The sequence below is a fragment of the Crinia signifera genome, chromosome 8 (assembly GCF_055691185.1).
Source record: "Crinia signifera chromosome 8, ASM5569118v1, whole genome shotgun sequence".
Classification (NCBI taxonomy): domain Eukaryota; kingdom Metazoa; phylum Chordata; class Amphibia; order Anura; family Myobatrachidae; genus Crinia; species Crinia signifera.
The window spans coordinates 150,370,186-150,382,791 of record NC_139224.1 but is presented as its reverse complement, the minus strand read 5'-3'; the positions used below and the strand labels follow the sequence as shown (position 1 = coordinate 150,382,791).

The 12,606-nt window shown below is 45.2% G+C and overlaps 1 protein-coding gene across 1 annotated transcript in view; it reads left to right on the top strand.

Moving 5' to 3' along the window:
* Positions 1-12,606, top strand: part of FAF1 (Fas associated factor 1) — a 299,655-nt gene that overhangs the window by 43,067 nt on the left and 243,982 nt on the right. Inside the window, exon 2 of the mRNA XM_083157375.1 lies at positions 128-196. Coding sequence (XP_083013501.1) covers positions 128-196 — 69 coding nt within the window. The remainder of the gene's footprint in view (positions 1-127; positions 197-12,606) is intronic.

Below are 12,606 nucleotides of genomic sequence, written 5' to 3'. Positions count from 1 at the left end.
TCAGTGTTTGTTAAAACATTTACCTGGGACTGTGTTGTGGGACAGTGACACCGTTCTGGTTCTACATCCAAGCTGAGGCCAGCTAGTGTGCTGATCTGTAACCCTTTGTATTCTTTCTCTCTTCCAGGCATGTACCGGCATTGAGAATATCGATGAAGCCATTACACTGCTTGAGCAGAACAACTGGGATTTATTAGTAAGTTTTTCCAAGCGTTTGGAATATGCCGATTTGGCTTAAAATATGTGATTTAAAGAAACACTGTATATTTACTGGTTTATAAAAATGTTGTTGAATTATATGTTGATTTGTGAATTTTTTTATGTATATATCAATGAAAACGGTCATATTTTTTCTTTTTGTTATTTATTTGTAAATAAGTGGCATTCAGGTATTGACTGTTAATTAGTGATAGTCAGTGTGGGCGCCTATCCATCCAATGTGTGCACCAAATACCAGCGGGAAGTCCAGAGGAATAAATGATAAGGGTGGCAATATAACGTATTTGCAGTCAATTTTTCCACACTTTTTTTTTTTGGTCTCTTAAACTTGATACACACTATAAGATTATCTTTCCAATCTGAATGATTGGAATGAAACTCTGGTCATTTCTGGGAGCAGCTTTCTCCCAAACATGGAAAACCTACACAACTGGTCAATCAGACAAATGAGTTTAATACTTTCGATTTAACTAATTTATGTATATTTACTGTTGTCCATTTTTCAGCTTTTGGGAAATGGTTGATTGTAATTTGTTCCCTGACATTACCAGTTTTACATTCTAAAGGCCCATACACACTGGGCGATTTTGAGCTGAAAGCAGCTCATTTTTGTAGTTTGAGCCGCTTTCAGCTCAAAATCCGCCCGGCGGTGAGCAACCCCCCCCCCCCCAAAGCATCCTGGGATGTGTAGGTCATTAACATCTGGAGGCCCGGTGTTGCCCAGCCCTGTGCTAGGCAATAATGCCCAGTGTGTATGCACCTTAAACAGTCAGACTGGAAAGATAATACTTTTGTAGTGTGTATCCAGCTTAACATCACAGTATCCTTGATTTATACCCCTTTTACACCGCTGCAAAAACCCGGGTCAGTGGTGGGTCAGACCCGGATCAGCGGCGGTGTAAATGGGGTCAATCCGTGTCCATTTACATGGGACCTCTACCCAGGTCCTGACCTGGTTGGAACACAGCTAGGACCCGTGTAAATGGTCTCAGCATGGGTATGAAGCTGGGTCTGACCCTGGATACTCCTGTGTTCGAAGACCAGGGTCCGACCAGGGATTTTGGTGTAAAAGGGGTATTTAAATTGAGAACATTAAAACAAATGTGGTGTTTTTTTTCATCAACATTAGACATTTGGCGATAGAACGGTCAATAAAATAAATGGAAGAAACCTTAAGATTGTGTCATTTTTCTGTTTTTGAACTGTTATGAAATGGAAAGGTTAAGGGCCAGGGCAGCACTGCCTTACCCAGGGTTACTGCAACGTAGTGAATAATTATTGGGTAGGAGGGGGTATCTAGTGTAGGCCAGGGTTATCAAATAAACACATTTGTTCCACATAGAGTAGAGGGTCCCAAACTGTGTACCGCAAGATACTTGCAGGGTTACCAGAGGTTGGTGGTCTAGGAGCAAGTCAAATTATTTATGTCCTATGATGGGCAAAACCCAGTGCTAGGGATTGGTAAAACACGCTGGCAAATCCCAGCGGAACCCGGTGCATCCCCTCATAACCGTAAGGATAACACAAAAGCACATTTAATTTTTGCGGAACTTTTTAGGCACTTTTCTACTAGGAGCTCCGTGTTGGTTCCTAGGGTGCCATGATTGTGACATAAGTTTGGGAACCACTGCTGTACAGGTAAAAACTGCAGGCCCATCAGAGGATGTAGCTGATAACGCACAGGAGCATGCATCCTCCGCAACACAGTACGTACACACTAGATCCCAGGTTATCAATCTCGGTACTCAGGACCCCACACAGTGCATGTTTCACAGAAACACAAGTGAAATAATTAGCTCCTCCCGTGGATCTTTTAATATGTGTCAATGAGTAACAAATGCACCTGTGCACCTGCTGGGTGACTTAGACTATGTAGGGTTTATGAGGACCGAGTTTGAGAACCCCTGCACTAAATGGTATGCATGAAAATGTCCTTATGACTGGTCGTTATTGTGCATATCCTCTAGAGTGTTTAGTGTACGCACTAGATCTCAGCGCATTAAGATCTCATTATCATGGGTCCTACCTACAGGCCGACAAGCTACTTCACTCTCTCGGCACACAACGCTGTGTGAGGTGTCAGGGCCAGTGTTCTCTGTTGAGAACACTTGCCTTAAGCTGCATGCAGGTTATTAATCGCTGCCGAAATCAGACCGACGGGGCCACGCTTTTATTTTGCTGTGCGGTCTACAAACACAGCGATTTAATTTTTTTTTTTTTTTACATGCGTTTTCAGGCATTTTTTGAGTAATTTTACTAAATGCCTGACTGTCGTTCCATGTGTAGGGCCCATCAGAACCCTGGCTGATAAGGAGAGGCAGAGATGGTGCCGTCTAGAGGAACCAGTGGAGTAATACCTTCTGTTGTGTTATGTGTTTATAAGGGCGCTTTGTTAGTGGTGGTCAAATATTGTTTCTGATCATTTGTTATCGAGAGAGTTTTAAAGTGCCAATACACAGTGTGGTTTTTGTGTGAGATGTGTGCTCCCACGCACATCCCAACGCACAGCTCAAAAAGTATGTGCCGCACATACTTTTTGAGCATGTGCTGCACATACTTTTTTAAACTAGCTTCGGATCGCATTGCATGCGATGTGATCTAGTTGAAAGCGCATACAATTATTGTACCGTGTATGGGCACTTTATGTTTTTTTTTTTTTTTTTTAAACACAATTTATTGGTTGAATCGCAGATAAATACAATCTCGTTACAGTACAAGAACAACAATAGGTATGCAAATCGTTATTGTTAAACGTCAATGTGATCCAAACATTTTATATAAGGAATGAGAGAGAGAGGAGCCTCGCATTGGCAGTGTGGCTGGCTGCCAGCAGGAGAGTCTTAGCGAGGCGAGTAAGAGAGTAGAGAGCGCGATAGAGTGAGGGGGGGGGGGTGTAGTGAGAGAGGGGTTTAGGAGGGGGTAAGAGCAGAGGGGGAGAGGGAGATGACTGAGACATCCGGGAAGGGAGGGGGGGGGGGGTGGCCTCCAATCCTAAAAATCAGAAATCAAATGGGGGGGGAGAGTTTTGAGAAGAGAGCCAGGGGGACCAGACCTTATGGAATTTCTTAGTGGAATGGCGTATGATGGACGTCATGTATTCCATTTTATGGATATACCAGATGCGGGAGATTACTGCTTGAAGGGGGGCTGGGGTGGGTTTTTTCCAGTCGATCGCTATTTGACATGTCATGGCAGAAGATATGTGGCGGAGTAATTTGTTCTGATGGTGTGTAAGCATGGGGAGGTTTAAGGGAAGAAGAAAGTATCTGGGGTCGAGGGGGACGGCAACATCAAACAAACTTGAAAGTAAAGTTGTTACTTCTTTCCAAATGTTGGCAATTTCGGGCAGGAGCACCAGATGTGCATAAAAGTTCCCTCAGCCGCGCATCCTCTCCAGCACCTATCTGACGAATCCGGGAACATCTTTTGTAATCGGGAGGGAACGTAATACCATCGGTATAGGAGTTTATATAGGTTTTCTTTGGTCTTCACGCAGATCGAGCTGGAGGCGGCGTTATCCCATATTTCCTCCCATTCTTCAGAGTCTAAAGGGTGACCTAAGTCTCGTTCCCAGGCCAGCTCATGTGAGGCCTTTGTGGGGTCGGAATTTGTCCCCAGAAGCGAGTGGATTGCCGAGATTAGACCTCTGGTGGAAGAGCGCTTCCAGCAGATATATTCAAAAGATGTTAGGGGTCTGGCGGTGAGGGTTGACAGGATTTTTGAGTGAAAGTGCCGGACTTGCAAGTAACGAAAGAAGTCTATGTTTGGGATTGCCGTGCCCCCACGAATGTCTGAGAACTGGGGAAAACTAGTATCGATGGCAATATCGTTGAGGTAGTAGATCTTCTCTTTTATCCAGCTATTAAAGGAGGATTGGCCGAGTCCGGGGGGAAAATCTGGATTGTGAAATAGGGGGATTAATGGGGAGGGGGATGGTGCTAATTTAAATCTTTTGTTTACGAAGTCCCAAACAGTTAAAGACCGGGAGACCACTGGGTGGGCGAGAGTGGTGCGAGGGCGTCTAGCTCTGGGGAGCCACAGCAGGGATGCCATTGTGGCCAACCCCAGTGCTTCTGTTTCGATCTTTACCCATACCTTTTCCGCTCCCCATGGATTACACCATTGAGCGCTTTGTGACAGTTGGGAGGCATAGCAATACTTCCGAAAATCTGGTATTCCCAGACCACCCTGTCTTGAAGGACGTTGAAGTAGCTTTAGTCTAATTCGGGGACGTTTTTTATCCCATATGAACTGGGAGGTTTGATGTTGTAATGTTTTGAAAACGTAGGGGGGGATATATATTGGGAGGGTTTGAAAAAGGTAAAGGAGACGAGGGAGTATTGTCATTTTAACAGAGTGGATTCTACCTATCCATGAGATGAAGTAAGATGACCATGAGGTTAGATCTTTTTTAATCGTATCTAAGAGTCGGGGGAAATTAGCCTGAAACAGTTGGTGGTAATGATGTGTGAGGTAAATTCCGAGGTATTTGATCCTCTTTTTGTTCCAATTACAAGGGAGCAGGGTCTCTAAATCGGATTTGAGAGTTTCTGGGATATGAAAATCAAGTACCTCGGTCTTCTCCACATTTATTTTATAGCCAGAGTATTGAGAGTAGTGTCGTATCTCGGAGAGAAGAGATGGGAGGGATCTGGCCGGGTCTGAGAGAGTTATTAAAACATCATCAGCATACAATGCAATTTTGTGTTCGGAAGAGCCAGTGCGGATACCGCGGATATTCGCGTTGTTACGTATTCTCGCCGCCAGGGGCTCCATAATAAGAGCAAATATGAGCGGGGAGAGGGGGCAACCCTGGCGTGTACCGTTCGCTATCTTGAATCTGTCAGATGTAGCTCCATTGACCGAGACCCGGGCTGTCGGAGTGCGGTATAATGCTCTAATGCCTTCTAAAAAAGTTCCCGTGAAACCCATCCTGCCCAGGACCGCAAAGGCAAAAGGCCAGGATATGCGGTTGAAGGCCTTTTCTGCGTCGAGTGCTAGGACCAGGGATGGAGTTTTCTGTTTTTGGATGGTGTGGATTAGGTCTACCGCCCGCCTCGTATTGTCTGACGCTTGGCGACAAGGGATGAATCCAACCTGGTCTGGGTGTACCAGGTGGGGAAGTAATGGGGCTAACCGGTTAGCCAAGATTTTGGCATAGATTTTTAGGTCTACATTCAGTAGTGAGATCGGTCTGTAGTTGGAGCATTTAGTGTGATCTCTGTCCGGCTTTGGGATCACCACGATGTCTGCTTGTGTCGCTTCCGTGGTGAAGGCGGCGCCTTCTAGGATGCTGTTAAAGAGCTCGGTGAGGTGAGGGGACAACTCCTTCGCACAAAGTTTATAGTATTGGGCTGTAAAGCCGTCTGGGCCTGGGGCAGCAGAGGGTCGCATGGAGCGAATTGCCGCCATGGTCTCTTCACCCGAGATACGAGCATTTAGAGGGGAGAGCTGAGAGTCTGTGAGTGTGGGCAGAGGTGTGTCGGCCAGATAGGAGGCTAAGTTCTCAGTTGTAGTTGGGAAGGTAGGAGAGGGGTCAGTCAGGTTGTATAGAGAGCTATAAAATGTACGGAACTCCTCTACCATTTCTTTAGGGTCGTAAGTGAGGGAGTCTAGCTTCTGGGAGTATAATTTATCGATCGCTTTGGATGCTTGTTGGCGACGTAGTTTATTAGCTAGGAGCGAATCTATTTTGTCTGCTTTATCATAGAAACGTTGTTGGAGTTTCTTTAGGATGGTCGCAGCACGGTGTGAGAGGAGTGTATTTAGCTGGCCTCTTAGCGTTTCAATTTGTGATAGCAATGTGGGGTTGGGAGAAAGTTTGTGTTGTGCTAATAGTGTTGCAAGCTGAGATTCCAAGGTTTGGACTTGTGCAGCTGCTTTTTTTCGAATTGCTGAGGTTTTTGAAATAAGTAAGCCTCTGATTGTGGCTTTATGTGCTTCCCAGAGGATTCCCGTGGAGATATCGGGGGAGGTGTTTTCTTTGAAGTAGTTTATAATTGCGCTCTTCACCTCTGCCAGAGAGGAAGGGTGCTGTAATAGAGAATCGTCTAAGCGCCATCTTAGAGTCTTCGGGGGGCGTTCATATATATCTAATAGTATGTAAGTGCCTGCATGGTCTGTCCACGTGAACGGGGTGATGCCTGCTTCCCTGATTTGGGGGATCATGGAAGAGGAGATGTGGAGCATATCTATCCTAGAGTATTGTTGGTGAGGGGCTGAGAAGTGTGTAAAATCTTTATCATGGGGGTGTTTGAGGCGCCAGGAGTCGCATAGACCTTAGTGCTTCAAGGAGGCAACCAGGGCACGGGAGGCTTTGGGGACCGCCGTCGAGGTGGCGTTTGGGGGGGGGAGAGGATCTGTCAAGTAGTGGGTCGATAATTGTGTTGAAGTCTCCTCCCAAAATAATATGACCCTGTGCCACTTTATCTATGCGTTTAAAAATGGTATCAAAGAATTTGGATTGATCCTGGTTGGGGGCATACATGGAGATTAGGGTTAAGGTTATTGAGCGGATGGTTCCTATCACTATAAGAAACCGGCCATCAGGGTCTGCAATGGTCTTAATCGGGACAAAAGGTACATTTCGGTGGATTAAAATAGCAACCCCCCTTTTTTTGCAGTCAGCAGAAGCAAAAAAGGACTGTGAGAATGCGCGACCCTTAAGTTGGGAGTGGGTACCTGTGAGGTGGGTTTCCTGTAGAAACACGATAGCTGCGTTCTCTCTCTTACAGGCTCCCATAAGGATCGTACGTTTCCTAGGGGAGTTCAGACCATTTACGTTAATGGACAACAGTTTAAGAGACATGGTGGTTTATGTGTGGACCTCTCATGTATATCTAGAGAGTATAATGGGGTGAGCATAGGATCTAGAGGGGGCCACCCCGGGGAGGGACTGGGGGGGGGGGGGGGGGGGGGAAGAGTAGAAGAGAGGGGAGCCACAGAGGATAGAAAAGGTTAGTAAGGCCAAATGGAGAGAGAAGAAGAAAAGTTGCCCAAAAGGGCAGGGTCCCTGGAAAGGAGGGTCCCGGGTGAAGACCGCTACAAAGATAAACAGCATTACATTTGTGCTAAACATTTTAAGGGAGTGTGAGGGGGTCGTGGGTGTTTTATTTATTTTTAAATGTAATAATACAAAGTTCTCGAATGTTTTCTTTGCATAATGTGAATATGCCGGTGGGCTGGGTAATCTTTATAACCATTGTGAGTTTGCTGTTTCTGTAACAACAGACTATCTTAAATAGATGTGGGTGTATAAAGTTTCAGCATGTAACTGATATCACAGGCAAGCTTCGCCTGCAAGAGGAAGTGGAGGATTATTGAAAAGGGGAAGAGAAACGCAGTACATAGTGTACATTTTGTGCAGGCGCAGGGTTTTATGGTGTTGGCCAGTGGTGCAGGTATACGTCTCTGGATCCTGGCCTTGAGACATGAAGAAGAAGCAGCAGCAGCATGGCTTGTGTAGACTTCACAGACCTCCGAGAAGAGAGAACTTATGACGGTGCAGAGAAGTCGTTATGTAATGTAGCTGCTGAATGGGCCTCCCTGGTGCTACTGCTCTAAACAGTGGGAAGGAACAAAACATTGGCCCTTTTTCTGGTTCACTCGCATAGGGGGAGCAGATGTCACATGTGCAGAGAGAATTAAATTTGGGTGGGGTTTTAGTTCAAAGTGAGATCTATATGGCAGTGTAAAAATAAAGCAGCCAGTATTTTCCCTGCACAGAAACAAAATAAATAACCCAATATGTAAGTCTCTCTGCACACGTAACATCTGCCCCCCTGCAGAGCACATGGTTTTGTCCATTTGAGAAGGAATTTGCCTTTGCGAGTGAACCAGAATAAGGGTCAGTGTGCATTGCTGCTACCCTTGTTTTTGGGGCTTAGCACCCCAACAACACTTTTTCCAGGTTCACATATCTTGTCTAGAAAGTTCAGACAGCATAAATATTTAACGTAATGAATAATGACTCTTAAATGGTGTCTGCACAGTTCCACAGTGGTTAGTATTGTGGACTTATCTCTGCAAGTACAATATGGCTCTGCTGTGCTGGGCTGGCTGTCAATCAGTCAGTCATAAGTCCACCCTTGGTTTCCAGGGTCTGTCTGGATTGACTCCTCTGCACATCTGATCCGTGCAGTGCAGAGGAGCCAATGCGCAGGTGCCGCCTTCCCAATTTCCCGGCCTTCCGCCATTGTCCACCCCTAGATTGCGCTGGCACCACTGCTGCCTGCTGCTAAACAGCCTGAGCTCTTCCTTCCAAAGTTGCACACCCAATATCTTTTGCCGCAGACAGCCTTCGTAAAATTAGAGGGAACATTGATGGTACGGTCTGCTTGGTGGCGGTTATATCATGTCTTGTTGGGTACATAGTAGTTTTTTTTTTTTTGTGTGTGCATATTGCCTTTAGTGTACATGCACTATATAGGTAACGATGCACGCTCCCTCGTTTTTGTAAAGAACTCCTTGTATAGTCTGCACATGCAGTGAAATCTTGACTATCTGGTCATGTATGGCATGCACCTGGATGTGGCGGCTGAACATACTGTAGTTAACAAGATCATTTAGTGTGTAGGCACCGTAGGAGTATTGTTCACGTGGATCCGTCAATAGTCACTTGAAAAAAGTACACTCTGTACCAATAGAAAGAGGGTGTAGACAGATGTGACAACTCTTGTCTTGTGTGATAAGTCATTCCGGATCTTCCTTTATCTTTGCTTAATGAATGTAAAATAAGTTACATATGTAATTTTTACAAATAGTAACTCATTACTGTATCATCAGAATTCTCCTTATTATGCCTTTTTTATATAGCAACAACAAATTTGTGCACAATCTAGACCTATAGAATCAATAAAGAAAGTATTGGTTTCTGGTGCCTATAATCGAGTGGCTTTCATTATCTGATTATCAGACAGTACCCACCACCAACATAAATGCAGAACAGTGGGCAGCTTATTCTGGTGGCGCGTTAAAGGTTGTGTGTGTGGTTTTCTTTTCTACAGGGAGTTCAAAAAGCTCCTCAGCAGTGAGAATGCTAAACAAGTCTCCCTGCAAAGAATGTGTGCGAAGTAATATGACCTCATGGTTTTTTAAAGCCATCATTTATATGAAATCAATGTAACTGTACGTTGTCATTTACATTAAGGAAGGAATTGTTTTTGCTCAAGTTTACCACTAGATGGCGCGATTACCCGCTGGGGACATACTGTACTTCACCCAGAGGTGGCGCCAGGGGCGTAACTACCATTGGTGCAAGGGGTGCAGCTGCTATGGGGCCTAGAGCTGAGGGGGGCCCATCTTTACTGTCTACATACATTTACTGTTTTACATACATTTATCACCATCAGTTAGTAAAAGGGGGGCCCTTACAATCTTTGCTATGGGGCCTACTGATATCTAGGTACACCCCTGGGTGGCGCACTGAAATGTGCAAGAAGTCTGCTGTTTGGGTTTCCATACTGCACTTTTTGCATGGTGCCTACCCCTTTTAGATGGCTAAGCCTGGTCTGTTTGGGTGCAACATGTGTGATAAATGCATTTTAGTAATGCCCCCAATAACCTTTCACATTATATGGGAGATTTGCCCCCCTTGTGTTGAAAAAATGTTATCGTTGCTGCAGAGGCAATCGCACAGCGGAGGAACTTTTTGAACTCCCGTATATTCCATAGAATAAGGCGAGAAAAAAAACTATGCTATCTGAAAGCAAATATTTCTGGTGATCACTCTGGAGAAAGTGTACAGGTCAACTGCAAATTTTTTAAAAAGTTCATTTATAATTGGAGAATATAGTTTTGATTTTTGCTGGGATGCCGATTCCTGGGGAAATGGCAATGGTCATCAAAAATGAGATCATACGATGTTCCGCAGATGTTGCCACAAATCCAAAAGCTACATTCTGGGATCGTCCGGCCTCGGCAAATGCTTAAGTTTATGACTCTACCATAATAAAATAAGACTGTACAACTATGGCAGTTATGGAAAGACAGCCAGGAGAAATACTAAAAAACCCTACCAGTGCCAAAAGCTCCAACTAACTTTCCACATTCGTTATACTTTCTGTCCGTGGGAATCCTCCGCTGCTGCCAGGGACCAGCACACCGCCAAATGCAGGCTAGATAACGTGCTGCAATCCAGCAATGTGGCACCAAAAGTATATATTGTGCTACTACTCCTATAAAGGAGAGATGTAATAACCCTTTCAGAGAGGTAGTGTAGAACATGGCCAGACCAGTTCTCGAGATCTACCAACAGTCCATGTTTTCCAGAACTCTTGTGGAGTTGTGGAATGTGTTGGTAATACCCCCTTTACACCACAAACGCCGTGTCGCACCCGGGTTTTTGATCCCTGCTTCAAGCCGTATGCGACCCGGCGTTTGCTCCATTTACACCACCTGCAGCCCCCCGCCGCCGCTTGGAGATGATGTCCTCTCCAAGTGCTGATCGCCGCCGCCGGGACCGTACCGCTGCGCTGGGGGCAAGCCCAGCACTAAGGTAATCTCCTGGGCTGCCCTCGGCCCCCGTGCACCCCCCCCCCCCAGCCGTCGTCTGGAAGGTGAATGGATGCCGCACACAGGCATCCATTCACCTCCTCTGCTGCCGCTGGTGCTGTCTGCAGAGTATAGCAGACAGCAGCGCAGCCTGTGTGTGCCCCCCCATGTCCAACCTGCAGATGCTGCGGTCCGCAGGTTGCACGTCCCCCATTGATGTAAATGGGAGCCGGGTCGGATGACCTGGCGTACCCATTTACACCGCCCTCTCCCCAGGTCCTGGCCATGTTCAACTCGGGTCAGGACCTGGGTAAAGGGACGCGGCGTGTCCCATTTACACCACCGCTGACCCGGCTCTGACCCGCCGAAGACCCAGAGTTTTGCGGCGGTATAAAAGGGGTATTAGTGATGAATGCAGCACAATTGTGAAAATATGACAGTTGGTAATGACTGCACCTGTGCACCTGCTAGGTCACAAGAAGATGACCCCATGCATTAGTGATGGCAAAACAGATTTTATTCCCCCATAATGTAGACAGGAAGTATTTTTTTTTTTCTTTTATTACAGAATTCGTGAACACTGTGTATGTATATAATTGTACTGCTTCCCTTCCTCCCTTGTCGTTATGTTTTTTTTTTTCCTCCTGTCATCTAGTTTGAAGGCAGTGGCAGGTCTTGTTTTTTGTGCACGGGCTTACCTCCGTCTCTGTCCCGGCCTAAAGATGCGGTCAGGACAAGCCTTTTGAGTCCCATGCGTCTTTGCACGTGCCTTTAAAAAAAAAAAAAGTCTTAATCGCCATCCACAAGCCAACTTTTTCCGCTGCCTTTGGTCATGTCCATTAATCTGTAGATTTTGTTTACAAGTGCTCAATTACTCTCGTGATTATCTACTTGTTATATGGCCCTGAATGGGCTTTATTTGTGTTCTGTTACTGGCAATCAGTGCAGCTGCCTGAAAATCTATTTTGCAGGTGTGGATTCACCATAACCCACCCACACTGTGTGTCTTTTTTTTTTTTTTTTTTATCTAAATTGTTCTATCTTTTCCGTATGGTCCAAAAGAAAAACTAAACTGGGAAATTTTTTCGAAATGTTGGAGAGTTTTATTGCAACTCTTTCAACAGATATTCAAATTCAAAATTCCCTATGTAAGACCTCCTGGTATCTTTTGAGAATAATAGAGGGTGATCGGGGATCTCATTATACTGTTGAGTGAACCTTTGTATTATATTATGTTCAAGTTGATTTTGTTTTATTCTCTGTACTTCATTGTTATCTAATCTGCTCAATTTTACTTCTTTTGACATTAAGGGGGAAATTTACTAAAGGAAATTTGTAAAAAATAGGTCTATTTGTATCCAGAAATACACTTATTTTTTACATTTACTATCCTGAAAATACGACTATTCGTATTAATAGCACATCAATACGAATACGAATTTCCGTATTTTCGGAATAGTAAATGTAAAAAAGAAGTGTATTTCTGGATAAAAATACACCTATTTTTTTTTACAAATTTCCTTTAGTAAATTCCCCCCTAAGTGACTACACCTCTATCTCTTGACACCCCGGGCCAAATGTAATAGGGTGAGAGATTTTGGGAGAGTTTCCCCCTGTTTTTTAAAGCAGCAATCAATTACATGGCAAAATCAACCTGGTTTTGCAGTGTAATTGATTGCTGCTTTAAAAAACAGGGGAAGGGGGCGTGGCTTGGCGGCCATCGACAGTAGCTGCTTTCTCACAGGGCTCCGGTGAATCTGTCCTAAAACAGACCCCTGAGGACACCCTTCCTCCTGTACAGCTACCCACGAAGTGCCATTCCCTCCCCTGTGCCCTCCGACGCCGACCTCACCTGGCTGCGGAGTCGGGGTGCCTTTTTCAAGGCTCCTGCGGACC